The sequence below is a fragment of the Pygocentrus nattereri genome, chromosome 26 (assembly GCF_015220715.1).
Source record: "Pygocentrus nattereri isolate fPygNat1 chromosome 26, fPygNat1.pri, whole genome shotgun sequence".
Classification (NCBI taxonomy): Eukaryota; Metazoa; Chordata; class Actinopteri; order Characiformes; family Serrasalmidae; genus Pygocentrus; species Pygocentrus nattereri.
Genome location: NC_051236.1, coordinates 18,253,889 through 18,269,168, shown reverse-complemented (window position 1 = coordinate 18,269,168; position 15,280 = coordinate 18,253,889). Strand labels below are relative to the sequence as shown.

The following is a 15,280-nucleotide window of genomic DNA, read 5'->3' as shown; positions in this document are numbered from 1 at the left end:
TGCTACTCCAAGCTGAATTAGACCAAAAGTACAGGGGTGGCACCCACCTCTAAACTAGTGTGTCTAGACACTCAGACTACCTACGTGTGGCAGTGCAAGTGCGCTCACGTTCTAAACTGCTCTTCCTCCCAGCAGGAAACCAGCTCAAACACAGTGAGGAGAAAGGGGAGACAGTAACAACAACCAATACCAAATGGTTAACAATGACAACAGCAATACATATAACGATAACACATACGTATAATAGCAAAGAGCTAAACTGGGACACAAACAACTTCACAAAACAGCATTATCTAATCGAGCAGCACAGCGTGAACACAACAACAAGCGAGCCGAAGGCTTCCGCGCAAGTGCTGCCGCGCAGCTTTTGAACACAAAGTCCCGCCAGTGTAGTTCTTTTGTTATTTTCTTTTCTTTGGTGCTGTCTGTGTTCTCCCCCAGGCTGGTCCAGTTCTTCAACGTCCTAGTTTGTTGTCTTGGTGTTTTGTAATCATTTGTTTCCATTGTATACTGTTGTGTATGAACATGGATGTCCTTGAATTAAATCTGTTTTCTGTATACTCCAGTTTCCTCACTGGTTGGCCATCTCCACCCACTCACACTGCACATGTTACTGTCCCCACACTCTCCCCTGGACTGTAGCCTTTTGTGGGAACGTAACAGCTACATTTCATAGTAATGCATGTCAAATTTAATAAAAACTGATTACATGGAACAGGTTTGCTGTATGAACCAATGTTTGACTTAGCTTTCTCCTTTCTGATCTATAAGCCATAATGCCTTGAATTGACTTTGGATTTGGTCTTGGACTTTGAATAACAGCAAGTAATCTAGCCTACTTAAAAGGTGAGGCAAAATTTTAAAAAGTAGTTAAGTATTTAGTTTAGGTATTTTAGCTTTAAGTAAAACATGAAACAGCACTGCTGCTCTTATATTACTGTAAAAATCAGTAGAACATCTGATAATTAAAACGCATTTTACACAGAATCTATTGGAAAACAATTACTTTCTTATCCAATTACAGTAATGGTAATGTAGCTCCATCTGCAGTCTACGCCATCCAAATATGCCAGAGCTCTGTTCAGGTGTGCTTGGGCCCAAATTAACCCTGAACCAGAGGGTACATATCACTGTGCCATCTAGACACACCTGTGAGTCCCTAGCGCCAATGGCAGTGAGGGATCCAGCAGCACTTGAAAGCAGAGACAGCAGAGGTTCCTCAAGAGCAGAGCGATCACGAGAGGCAGGAACCAGAAACACCACATCCAAACGCCCATCCTCACACACTGAGAGGAAGAGAAAATCACATAGATTTGCCTCAGGTCAGTTAAGCAGTGGAAGTAGTTCTAAAACTATTATTATATTTTCACATGGTTGTCAATATGATATATTTATGAAACATTATATTAATATTTCAGAACTAATATTAATATTAGTTAACCCTCAATTTGTTACTGCCAAGGATAAGTTAAGGTTTTTACCAGCAATATCCAAAGCAGGCAGAAAAATCTATATTAATTTTTACTCAAAGCTCATTAAAACTAACAGTTACGCTAAAGGATAAGTCTAAACTTTCAATCAATAGCAGCTGAAGAGGAGATATTTTATTACGATCTGAATTTGACAAGTCATTGTTATGAGCTTGTTTCATGGAAACAAAAAGGTTTTGTTTAAATGTTTTCACATTTTGAGTAAAAAGTTTTTGTAATTACCTGACACTGAACAAAAGCAAAAAATCCAGAGGTCCAGACTCATTTTTGGTCAATACAGAATATAAAGCAATGTAAATGTAATTCGTGATGTCATTATGTAATTATGCCATATTTAAATAGTGTAGTCACTTTTTTACCATCTGTAAAAAACATGAACCATTTTAAACTATAAAAGTAAGTAACTTTTAAAATTTTAGATAATTAATTCATCAACAAATTGCAAGTTATCGTAACAGGACAATGAGCATGGTGTTACATGGAGTTCAATAAAATGACACATTTAAGGCAATCCAGCTGCTCTTTGTTTTTTTTCTTAAACTCCAAATCAGTTTTTTAAAATGCATTATTTTTAGGATTGAAAAAAAAAAACAAGACACATTTATTCTTCACCTCAGGGGCTTTTAGCGTAGATGAACCAGTAAACATACGCTAAACAATTCTCACCTTGATAGGTAAAAGGCAAATAGGAAATTGTGTAACCTGTGCGCTCTTCCACGATGGCCTCAGGGCCAACATTGTTGAAGAAGGATGGCTGCAGAGCGAAACGGTATCGACGGCCCAATCTCAGACCGGTCACACGGAATGAGCTAGTCGTACCAGGAAGAGTCAGTGTCTGAGCAGAGCCTGGGTCTAAAGCAATTACACTCAGTTATACACACTCAAACACACCTGTTTCTAAAAAACTCTCAGTGGTCATGCACATCTCACCTCTCTCATCCTGCCAGCGCAGCGTGTATTCTGTGACACCTGATACTGGATTCCAAAGCAGCAACACAGAGTTCTGTTTAATATCTGTCACCCTGAGGTCTGTCACACGCTGCAGTGAAGCTGAGAGAGCAACATATATGATGTAAGACTGCAGTAATTTGCATGACAAAAGGATGTTGTGTTATAACAAAGGAATGCTGTCATTTTATTAGGGCTGTCAAAGTTAACTCATTCACAAGCACATTAATATGATTAATTATCAATGCCACATTTTTTTTACATTTGCAAAATGTAAATTGAATAAAAATATAATTAATTACTTACATAACTAAGTTTAATTAATAATATGTTTATTGAATTAAATGTAAACAGTACAACACAAGAATAGTGACAGTTCAGGATTAGTTGGTGATTTAACATAAAGCACAGAAGTGAATAAACTAGTATAAGACACGTGTGTGTGTGGTTGTTATTACTCTGTACCAGTGTATTCTGTAATGGTGACAGCTTGACCTTCTCTGCCTCTTATCACAGGAGCCAATCGTATAATGTAACTCAAACCAGGGCGAAGTCCTTCCAGGCTGAATGAGGTTGCATCCCGGTCAATCAGACGACTTGTTTCAGCCTCCCCTAAATAAAGCAAGCGTAAACCATTTGTGATGAGGCAGACTATGTGCTTCTACCATAAAATAATGACTTGAGTTATTGTTTAATATGCAGAAGCACCTTGTGAGGACCTCCAGTAGATTCTGTATCCATCAACTCCTCTCACTGCTCTCCAAACAATACGCAGTGCTCCCGGGGTTGACTGTACTACACGCATACCCTCTACCTGATCCACTAGTGGTGCTGGTGATGGAAAACACAAATATATCCCATACATAAACAAAAATATCTGAATATTATTATGCAATTTATTTTGTACTTTGCAAGCTCCTTATACAAGGCATGCACATGGGATGACATCCTGTCATTGACACACTCTCCCAACAACACACACACGTTAACATGCATTAACCTTGAACCACCTAGCTCGTAAAGACTGGAATAGCATTTTAGAGAAGATTAGAAAGGCAAGCTTAACAGGTTTTTTTTTTTTTTTACATACAAATTTTAGGCTAGTAAATGCCTTACAAGTATTGTTTCTCCTGTTGTAATTGTGCTGTTATATTCATTTAGAGTGTATATTTCTGTGCATTGGGAAATTTGTAACTAAAACGAAAAGTGCTTTATGAATAAATATTACTCTCAGATGTTTGTCAAATACACAGAACAATCCACGCTCCTCTCGTGTAGTACTGACCTGTAGTGACTTTGATAGAGACTGGAGGCCCCTCTCTGTTCTGGACCAGAGCCACAACCTGTACGTCATACTGAGCTCCTCCCTCCAGCTTCTTCAGATCCACTGATGTTACGTTACCACCAACCAGCTGAACCTGCTCCTCTCCACCTACATATACACATAAATGCATCAACTCACCAGCAAATGTGTACAACTGATAATTAAATGAGAAATCAGAGGTCACCTCTCTTTTATATTTCATACATGGACTCCATATGCGCAAACCACAGCAGAAGAAGACAGGCATACTATTCAGATGGGATTCGTTTTACATGAGGTAATGTTTATGACTGATTCACATGGAGAAGAAATCTCGAGAGACAAAAGTGGGCGCATGATTTATGCACTGTCGGGAGCACATGCCCATAAAAATTACTGACATGCCGAATGCGAACAGGCCTGAAATCAGAGAGTAACGGCATTAATAATTACATTATTCCACCTATCCAATGAAAACTAACCCCATTAAAAGTGACCAAAGACTAGCTAAACTAGTTCTGAAAGTGTGACTATAAAATAAACATGGTAGAACATTAACATTCTCAGTTCATACTCAGTGCAGTTCTTGCAGCCCCAATAAGAGATTTGGTATGATGGATTTTATGAGATAAGTAGTGTTACTTAATAATAATGGTTTGTTCCACATGCAGTTCAGTTAAGTATAGTGTCTTTACGTCTGTAGACTGGCTTAATACACTACTCAATCATTCATAAAAGCGTGCATGAGCATAATTGCTCGCTCACCATCACTTCTCTTCCACAGCACTCTATATGCTGTTGCACCCTGCACTCCAACCCAGCTGATCCTGACCAACTCTCCTCGTGGCTCGTGCTGTAAATCAGTAACACGTCCAACCACAACCTCTTCTGAGACTGAGGCCAAACAAGAAAACAGTCATCTTAAGTAAGAAGAACACATGCAAAGCTTTGTTAACATAAAGCTACTCATTCATACTTTGTTTATATACTTGGCAGCTTTAGCTTCAAAGTGATATTCCTTAGTGTGAAGATCATTACCTAAATAACCATTTAATCTCTCAAACTATTATTAAAAGCTCATATTCAATAAAGGTGCTAGACAGTTAACAGGTTTCAATGCTAATGAGTGCATAAAATGTTTGAGCTTTAGCATTATTCTCAGACACTACTGTATTAAACACTTCATAAATACTCAAATACTTAGAGATGTAACATTGCTGTGTGTAACATTTTGAAAAGCTTGGTGTCCCCAAACATTTAACAGGCAAGATGTCTTTTTTTCACACTGTAAGATTCATGTTCATGTTACAATTAAATTATCAAAGGAAGAACTACCCATTTCATTTGTTATAGAAGATGATATTTAATATAGCCTTTTTAAAGTGAACAACAGACAGAATGAGCTGTCCTATCATGCCATGTGTGTTAGGTGAGTCTTCTACTCACTGGCATGCTATATGTGGTGATGATGTATGATTAGAGGTGGTAAGTGAGCTGGGACCTGTTCTGGTGTTCAGGGTGGCAGCAGGTCCCTCCCGGGAGCCAACAAGCGCAGAGACAGATATCCTGTAGGAGGAGCTCTGTTGGAGACCATCAATGGTGTAGGACCTGGCTTCAGCAGGTATGACCTGAGAGTTCTCCACACCTGCAGTTAGAGAAGACAGGATTAATAAAAAAATGTGCAATCACTGTTCAGAAATATGGAATCAGTATATTAAAAGTAATTCAATAATACAAAATTAATTTGTTCGCAGGTAAATATACAATAATTCAAATGTGCTAGTCCTGTCCAGGTAGTAAGCTCAAATTTCTGGAAGCTGAAGAAAATATCCAGAATGGTAAAAAAATGCAGATGTTTCTAAAATGATTGTATTTAAAAAGTAATGATAAAATCATATGGCAGATAACAAAAATTTATGTACATGGATACAGTCGTGCAAAAGTTTGGTTTTACAAGGTAAAAATAAGTACACATCTTGTACAGAAAGCACACTTCTGCACATTTTAATGCACATTAAATATGTTTATTTACTTATTTTAACATAGAGGAAAAAATAAACGTGAACTCAGCAAATAATAGAAATTGTGCAATAAGCAAGTAAAAAGCAAGTATTTTGTTTTTCCTGTTGATGATGTGTTAACATATTTACACTTAGACAATCAACATAACCTGTATTTTGACTGAAGATTGTCAAAGCTTTGCATACAATATAATTAAAATATATTATTTATCATTTAATAACTTTTCATGTTATCAAATAATAAATAACAATCAAGTCAATTAAATAATTAGATTTCATACTGTTAAACAATAACTTACATTTAGCCTTGCACTTTTTCAGTACTAATCTCTTATTACATTACCAGCTCTCTTAACTAACAAAAAACGTTCTTCACTCTAATTTCATGCCTACCATCACTCCGTCGCCAGGTGATTTTATAGCCTGTTGCCCTGCCTACAGGTGTCCAGGATATGTGCACACGTGTGGAGCTGACATCAATGATCTGCAGGCCTGTGACTGCGTATCCACTAGTTCTAGTAGAGATGGTGGTCACGTCACCTGCTCTGCCGTTACTCAAAGCAGCCACACCCACAACAACTGATTCATCAGGCTGGAGTCCTTCTATAGTAAAGGTACTGATATCTGCACCAAGCACACGGGTTTGCTCCGCATCTGTGAGAGGGAGAGAAATTATCCATAAAACATTAATGGTCTGGCCTCATACAACAATTTGATTTAGTTACAACTGTACAGGATACGATTCAAAGCATTACAATATCTCAAATTTCAATACATTCAATTTGATTATTTTAGCACAATTAATACAACTAGAGGAACCTTTTACATAGTAGTGGAAAACGAACAATGAAAACAATGTATCAAGCTATTTTTGAATTTTATGTTTGAAAATAGCCTGATAATTTCATTTTGGCCAAAAAACATTATGCTTACTTTATTGAATAAAATTACAAATACGATCGATTGTAACATTTACATCCATATAAAAGATGCCATATTTTAAAACTAACCTACTACACATAAATGTCATTTATTTACTGTAATTCATACACTTACTATTGCCTTGTCTCCAGGTGACCCTGTAACCTGTTGCCTCTGTAATTCCAGTCCATGTGATTCTGATCCGTCGACTGTTGGCACTCACTACACGAAGGTTGGTCACCTTGCTTGGAGTTTGTGCTGTGAAATATTTGGTAATGCAAAAGAATGTAAGCAGGTACAAAAATACTCAATCATGCATTCATCCATCTATGTGTCTGTTCATACATCTATCCATCAACCATCAAACTATCCATACATTTGGAAAAAGAATATTTCTTTTGCTATTCCTTGAAGCAGTTCGTCTTTCACGGCTCCTGGAAGTTGAAATGTGACATGTACCACTGAGGAATCAGAGCTGGCCTCAATTCAAGAAACATCAACCAAAGTTAATATGAATGTTGGCAACTTGACAGCTTGAGGAGAGCCAAGAGGCAATATCATTTATAATCCCACAAACGAAACAAGAAAGGACATGTGTATGCACACAGCGTACTACCTGCTCTGCGCATGATGGGCACTGATAAAGAATGAATTAGTTATACACTGAGCCTGAAGCTGGGATGCCCACTGTTGCATCTAGAGATCTCCTGCTGTATTAGAGATGGGATTCGCTACACGCCCACAATACAATAATATTGTGACTGTGAACCACAATACAATCCTATTTTAATATTTAAAGTTTTGTGATATGGTATGTATTGTGATATGACACATTAAGATATATGGAGATTCATAATTTTTTACTTAAAGTGTTTTCCAAAAAAAGTATTCTGTTCTATCTCATGAACACTTAATCACTTATTTCTCATTTCAATCTTTTTATTGAAGCTAAAAAGAATTGTGAAGTAGACAATCAAAAACCACACTGTCCACAGAGTACCTTTCAACAGATGCTATTATTTGTGTAGAAATGTGAGAAGTCTTGCCTTATTGGACTCTTACTGAAATATAATTGGCCTTTCTCATTTCTGCCTGAATGGACTTTGAGCTGACATGCAGACGCACTGAGTTATCCACTTCACGGAATGTTTTTAACGGTAACTCCAAGGAGGGAAACCTTGATCTCTCCAGAGGGAAACCATGCCATCTTGTGGATTAACACAGAAGTGTATTTTGGTAAACTCTAATTCTAGTAATCGGCTTAATACACATTAAATAGATCAATAATTCAAAAATAAAATATTGCTGCTTGGACCTCCTTGTATTGATACAATTTTTAAACTCAAAATATTGGTAGATCATATGGTATTCATTTTTTCAAACACAAGTGCTGCAATTTTAAAGAAAACTTAGTTTTGAGTGGAGAAATTGTAACATCATAACTCAGAGCTTGTGAACTGGCATTCTGGCACACTATATTCAGAGTTCAAGCTTGAAGCATGAAAAAATAGAATTGCTGATCTTCTTGGCATAAAGCATTTAAAGAAAAGAATCACATTTAAATCACAATATTAGTTAGAAATTAGGTGCAAGGGGTAGTGCTGTTGCCTCACAGCAAGAAAGGCCTGGGTTTGATTCCCCTGCCAGGCGATCAGGGTCCTTTATGTGTGGAGTTCTCATGTTCTCTCTGTGTGTGGGTTTCCTCCTCCATTGGCCATGGGTGCCTGTAAATGTGTATGTCTGTGTGTGTATCCTGTAATGGACACCCTATTCAGGGTTTCCTGCCTTCTGCCCTATGAGTGCAGATCCCTTATGACCCAAGAGGATAAGAGACGTGTATTTCCAGCCCTGTCAAGGTACAATTGATGCATCTTATCAAATATTTAAGACCATATTTAAGATTAGGACTGTAACTTAACTTTACAGGGGTAAGGATTGACATCCCAGTCTATATTTCCCAGTCAATCCATATTTTAATAAACTATAAAGTATTTTTTTTATTCTAATTATTCAGTTTCTGACTCAGTGAGTTTGAAGCATGAAAACCACAATTAAACAGGCAAGTCTGCATCTTTTTTTCATTGGTTAGGTTGAGAATTCAAAGGAAAGCTGATGGTCCTCAGACAGATTTGTTTGGGCAAAATGGCTTATCCTGTTTACACACTCCAACATTAAAGAACTCTTATTTCAACACACAGACAGATAGACAACCAAACAGACATACACACACCTGCTTTGATGTGGACAGTTACTGGGTCTCCCTCATTGTAGCCCACCAATGCTGTCACACTTACAGAGTAAGACACACCTCCTTGAAGGTCGGTTAGATCAAGGGTCGTCTGGTTTCCAGGAACAACCCTGCTTACCTCTACCCCAGCTGGAAAAAGATGAACATGACTATGTTAACAGATTCTACACATATAAGGCAAAATATAAATAGCTTAACCTTTAATATTTTAAAAAATCTAATAAAAATATCAGAAATCATACAAAACAAAGCATAAACTGCTCCTATATGTCTTAGCTCAGAATTCTCCTATTTTCATTTTATTAATGTGGAAATTACGTACACATTTGAATCAGCTAAATTTAATGCATCCCTTTTAATTTTATGTCAATGCATTCTTACACTGAGTGTTGAGAATGCGGATGTTGTACTGTGTTGCCCCTGAAACCCCTGTCCAGCCCAGCCGCGCATTGCTGCCAAACGACTCCAACACACGGAGATTGGAGACTCTACCAACCGGCTGGTCCACTAAACACAATATTCATACAGTAACAACCGAATAAAAAACACAAAATACACATATGCAATTTCACATCAAACGGCCATATCTGAAAACCCCTTTTTCAAGGAAACCATCATCAGTATCAGAAAGCAATGGCATCTGTATTCTGTAAATGGCAAAAATATTGCATAGATTTGCTACACTGGCTGAAGGCTCTGACCTGTTGATTCAGCTGAGATGTATGTGGCCTCCTCTCGTCCATCATAGAGTGTGTACAGAGTTATGATGTAATCAGTACTTGGCTGCAGACCTCTTATCTCATAGCTTGTGGTGTCCTTAGAGAAAGTCTGTTTCTGAGTCCTGCTCCCTGTGAATTTAGAAATAAAATCCTTACACATAAAAATATAATACATTAACAAATTTCCTGTTTAAAATAATAAATTTTTTTGTACTGAATTTACTACAAAACACAGTGCAAGGTTTGATAGATAGTTTCTTAATACAGCTTAGCTTTAGGAAATTCCACTAACTTTGTTTCGAAACATACATTTGAACAAATAAGTTCTATTAACTTCATAAAAGCTCAGTCACTGTAGAAAGAGACATTATGTTACATATGTTTGTATTCAGAATTTTACAGTTATTTCAATATTTGTATTTTTTCATGTTAAATGGTCACAAATATTTACAAATGTCTCTATTTGTGATAGTAAAGTATGCGGTAGATTGGATGTGAAGAAAGTGCACTATGTAGGCATGTAATGAAATATAATGTGATGTGATTTATTATGGCAGTAAAAGGCAATAAAATACACTGAAATTATTTATTATTAACACAAAAATCAGCTAGAATTCAAATAAATATGAAATTATATCCAGCACTAATAATGTTTAGATTATATCTATGTAAACAAGCAGAGGCCTGGCACTTTGTATGGACACTGCTAGTTGGTAGGATTTACTGTATTTTTTAAAAAGTCAATACATGTACATGGTTATTGGAATTATTACAACTTGAAATAGCATTATGATCACTTCGTTTTATACAGTGGTATATTATTAAAAATGGTACCGGTCCTATGCCTAGCAGTACGTGTAATGTTGTCTGCAGGTGTGCAGGTGTGACTCACTCTCTCCTTCTTTCCACCACTCCAGTCGGTAGCCCCTGGCTTTGTCTATGAAGTTCCAGCTCAGCCTGATGCTGGTGGGTCCTGTAGTGCTTGCTTTTAAAACCTGCTGCTCCAAACGTTCTGAAGCACAACCACATTATAAATGTTTTAGCCTTCTTTATATACAAACATTCATTCAGAGCTGTCTGACTCATTAAAAGAGGCTCTCAGTTTAATAATGAGTCTGTTGCTTGAATTGCCAGACGTTGAGTCAGCATTTGAATTAAAAACACACTGTGGTGTGTCAGTCTGTGTACCTATCTTGAAACGTGCAGTTGCGGCAGCCCCCTCTGCTTCTCCGTTGTACAGAGCAATGACTGTAACAATATATTCTGTGTCTGGCAGCAAATTCACTAGAGTATAAGCTTCACTGTCACCTCTCACCTCTACAGTCTCTACATCACTTCCTGAAAAAAAGAGACAGAGAAAAAAAGACAAAGATAATAAATAATTCATATTGTGCATGATATTTCCTCAAGTATCTCTGCTTTCTTTTTTTTTTATTACTTTTTAATATTTAACACCTTGAATGGCCAGGGCCTGCTGGTGGGCCCAAAGTTTTATTACATACTTCTCTAACAAGTACAGCTCAACCAGCTTGCACTGAAGCCTGGGATTTTAGGGGTTTAATACTATATTAATACTATATCAATATTTTGGGGTTGTTTAACAAGGCAAACAACATAGTTTTAGGACTTTTTGTTTCAGGTTTTAGGATTCTGTTTGCATCACCTAATAAGACTGCAGCTTAGAACAAGTATGAACACTGTTCATTAAACGAATCAAATGAATACAAGCAAATCCAATTACTGAGGAACTGACACATCTTTAAAAGCATTTAAGCATTTAAATGAAACTATTAAAATCACTCTAACCTAAAAGCATTTATGCATACCCTACAAAGAGTCAACAAGGATGCTGCAAAATTTTTAAAAACAAAATCAATACCTATGATACTTTGCAAATGTGGCATGTATCTATGTCCATTTTATTCAAAAACAGATTCAAAGTCAAACATGTAGATCATCGGTGTCCAAAAAAAAAAAAAACGTAAATTTTTTGTTGATCTTTATTTGTCTATGTCATGAACACTGCGGTTGCTCTTTACTTTGTAGGATAAAAACGCTTTAAATTAACTATTATCATTCTTTTTCCAACCTGATATTCTTGCAGGATCTTAGAACTGAATACCTCTAATAGTAAGAACTAAGACAATTTCAGACATTTTAGCCACCTTAAATGTTTAAAACCTATTTTAATACTTCATATAACATTTAACCTCATCCACCTACAAAATATCAGAGCATATTCAACCCAGATTACTCTCCAATTTGTTAATGAATCTCAACTCTGACCTCTGAATGGTCCCCAAACAAGCCTGTATCCTCTGGCACCAGTCACTCCCCTCCAGCGCACTTCAACACTGCTGTTAGAGACAGTCACAACAGAGAGTTCTTGCACTCCTGCTAAACGCACTGCACACACAAGCACACACACACACACACACACACAGGAGTAAACAAATCATGTATGCGTACAATACAACTGTTATGGTTGCTATACTAATTATTGCTAATTAAGTCACAGATTACAGGATTTCAACATTATCTTTCACTGTATATTCTTAACATTTCTACACAGTCCTACATTTGCACAAGTCAGTCACCACTAAGGGGCAGCACCACATGGCTCAAAGGCCTAGGTGAGATTAGCTGCAATGGGTAAAAGCAAGAGGGTACCATGGTGCATGTGTGCACACATGACTGGACAGTGAAAGCAGGAGATGTGGGTGTGTGTGCTTGTGTGACTGTGTGCTCACTCACAGGTGCGGGCATTCAGAGTAATGGGAGCAGCGTTGTTATTAGGGAAGAGAGGGTACAGGTTGATGACATATTCTGTGTCTGCTTCTAGACCATCCAGTGTGAGAGAAGTGGTCTCCACCCCAACTGTCTGCTCCTGCAGGAGAGAAGCAGGCTGACCTGTGAACAAAACAGACACTATAAATTAAGAGATTTACAGCCTAATGGCAATAAGAAAGCACTCTTTGTCCCATTCAATTAGCAATGGTTTTCTAAAGTTAAGCAGATGTTCTTTGTAATAAATGTTTCAGAAATGTTCCAGTAAAATATGCATGATCAAATGAAAGCAGGCAAGCCTGTATGAGACAAAATCTTGCGTGAGCATGCATGAAACAACACTTCCTGCACCTATACACCACCTAAAACCCAAAGTTCTTTTCTGCTCACAGACCTGAGTAAAGTATTCGGCCTCAAAAAGATAAAAATGTGCACACAGTCATCTGTGTGTCAGACAGCAGATCAGACAGCAGGGCAGGTTGAGGCATTTTTCGCATGTCTATAAAACTCTGACCTGACTAAACACAGAGACACACCTAATCTAACCTATTAAGCCCCGCCAACTCAAACACTACTCACAGGAACCACACTAGGGATGCCCAACATGCCTCAGCCATACTATATAATTGAGGAACAAAAGTATATGGAGCTCATAATAATGACTTCCTTTCACTACAGAGCTGACTACCCAGATAATACACTGAAGCATTCATTCCTCTCAGTCTGCACTCTCAATTACACAAACTAAAATAGGATTAACATATGATCTTATAGTTATTACTACACACACAATTCTTTACTTGAAAACTGAAGTGCTGTAAATGTGAATCAAGATGACCAAACAGATTGAAGTTGTGTGTTATTTTACAGCTGGCACTATGCCCAAATAAGGAACTCAGGGTCTAAGCCAGCTTTTTATATGGGGAAAAAACATGAACAGTATTTTATACTATGTACACCCCCCCACACACACACACACCCCAAATATCACTGGATTAATTGAATTATGAGTTCAATAAGGAGATGAAATGCGAATAATAGGAATGCACCAAAATTGTGGACACTGAACCGTTTCAACTGAAAACATCTGCACATCACATTCCTGACAGTGGATCGGAAATGTTCACATCGTACTGAAATTGTTGTGAAACCTCTTTTAGCCAGATGAGCATTGGCAAATGTTTTTTCTGTGGTCTTTAGAAATTGTATTTAACTGAGACATGGCAGGCACTAACAAATGTGCATGGTGACCTGACTTTGATGGCGAAGACTCAGGATAACCTTTTTTAAATAGGGTCAGTCACATTCAAACCCAATAGTTATCCCATTGACTCAACCACCTGAACCTAATAATCACTTATACCAAACTGATAATTCTAGAGGGTTCACTTACTTTTGCCAACCAAAATGATGACTACATGAAGGAAAAACTATACAAGTGTTAGCATTTTTATTAGGTTCTCTTTTTCTGCTGTAATGACTTAAATGAAGTCCTGATCAGAATTTATGTAGGAATTTACAGAACGCTAAAGGGTTCAGTGTGTGAATGTTTTTCATTCCATGCATTTCATCTTTTATATTTTTAAAGCAGCTGAATCGGTAGTGAAAGTCGCTCTGACAGCAGACAAGCTGCCTGAGGCGAGACAAAACTTTAATTTCCGTTAAGTTCTAATAATCTCTGGTTCCTAGTTAAACTATAGCTGCCTATTAAACCTTACAGCACAATCACAGCATGTTCTAGCCTCTCTCCTCTTCTCTACTACTCTCTGTTTAACATGTTTAATACCCTTTCAATAGTAGTGTACTTCTTTTATCTGGCCTACAGCATTTACTCTTAACCCTGTTCTCTGTTAACTTATTGACTTCATTTTTTCCAGTTCCTCAGGCAGTGTTTCCCTCCTTTCCTTCTTTCTTTTCTTATCCTCACCCTAATTACAGGATCTACCACTGAAAAGAGCTGCTGAGGGATTAAAGAAGGAGGTTAACAGATTTAACTGTGTGTTTAGCTGTGGGCGTGTGGTTGTGTGTGTCACCTCTGGGCCCATATGTGATTCTGTAGCCCTGTATGGGGCTGGGGCCGGTGGGAGCATCCCATGCCAGAGACAAAGTGAAGAACCCAGCCTGCACCAACCGCAGTGCGGCAACACCTGGCAGAGACCCTGAGGAAAACATGACAATACAGAGAATAATAAAAGAGCTTTTGTGCTATATAAGACATTCTCTGCAGGATTCTCTTAAGGATTGGCTGCCAGTATTTGAGTCTTTGTTTTTTTCATGCACGGGCAAGTGTGTGAGACTCTTTGAGTGTCTGACTCACTTGTTCGAGCTTTGGCAGACATGGCCTCTCCGACGCTATTGGGGTACTGGGCTATAACAGACACCAGGTAGTCAGTGCCTGAGCGAAGTTCACGTGCCACATAGATCTGCTGGCTGGAAGGCAGAGTCTCCTGGGAGTCAAGATGAAAAATCACAAGGGATGTTTAAGCTCTTTGATACTGTATATCTAATGCAGATGTTAGAGAATATGCTGACATTCTAGGGGTGTAAAAATGCATCTGTAGGAATTCAACTGCATTGATTTTAGAATGCTAGAATTGAATATATTCCATTATAATGATGTACAACATTTAACAAAGTATGACCACATTTTGGCCAAAACGAAGGGTGTAGAGGTGTATTATTTGGCATAAATATACTGTCATTCCAAGAATTTTTCACAATGCATTATATGTCATGATTTATTTTTTACACCTGAGCAGTTAAAACAAAAAAGAAGCAGCACTGCCACACTGAAAAAATACAATTAGAAACTATAAATTCAAAAACATTGATTCAAAATTTCA

General features: G+C 37.6%; 1 protein-coding gene across 4 annotated transcripts in view; it reads right to left on the bottom strand.

Annotated features, from left to right (window-relative positions):
- The window catches only part of col7a1 (collagen, type VII, alpha 1), an 81,683-nt gene that overhangs the window by 48,589 nt on the left and 17,814 nt on the right, over positions 1-15,280 (bottom strand). For all 4 annotated transcript variants that reach the window (XR_005129718.1, XM_017719712.2, XM_017719704.2 and 1 more), the window contains exons 8-26: positions 14,755-14,884; positions 14,471-14,596; positions 12,405-12,560; positions 11,937-12,056; positions 10,839-10,988; positions 10,543-10,662; positions 9,633-9,779; positions 9,313-9,438; positions 8,914-9,060; positions 6,819-6,941; positions 6,156-6,416; positions 5,243-5,386; positions 4,507-4,635; positions 3,724-3,870; positions 3,147-3,269; positions 2,904-3,050; positions 2,421-2,540; positions 2,193-2,342; positions 1,150-1,286 (exon numbers count right to left, since the gene is read on the bottom strand). Coding sequence is in view for 3 of the 4 variants with exons in the window: in XM_017719712.2 (XP_017575201.2) it covers positions 1,150-1,286; positions 2,193-2,342; positions 2,421-2,540; positions 2,904-3,050; positions 3,147-3,269; positions 3,724-3,870; positions 4,507-4,635; positions 5,243-5,386; positions 6,156-6,416; positions 6,819-6,941; positions 8,914-9,060; positions 9,313-9,438; positions 9,633-9,779; positions 10,543-10,662; positions 10,839-10,988; positions 11,937-12,056; positions 12,405-12,560; positions 14,471-14,596; positions 14,755-14,884 (2,703 nt within the window). In the remaining variant the exon portion in view is untranslated. The remainder of the gene's footprint in view (positions 1-1,149; positions 1,287-2,192; positions 2,343-2,420; positions 2,541-2,903; positions 3,051-3,146; positions 3,270-3,723; positions 3,871-4,506; positions 4,636-5,242; positions 5,387-6,155; positions 6,417-6,818; positions 6,942-8,913; positions 9,061-9,312; positions 9,439-9,632; positions 9,780-10,542; positions 10,663-10,838; positions 10,989-11,936; positions 12,057-12,404; positions 12,561-14,470; positions 14,597-14,754; positions 14,885-15,280) is intronic.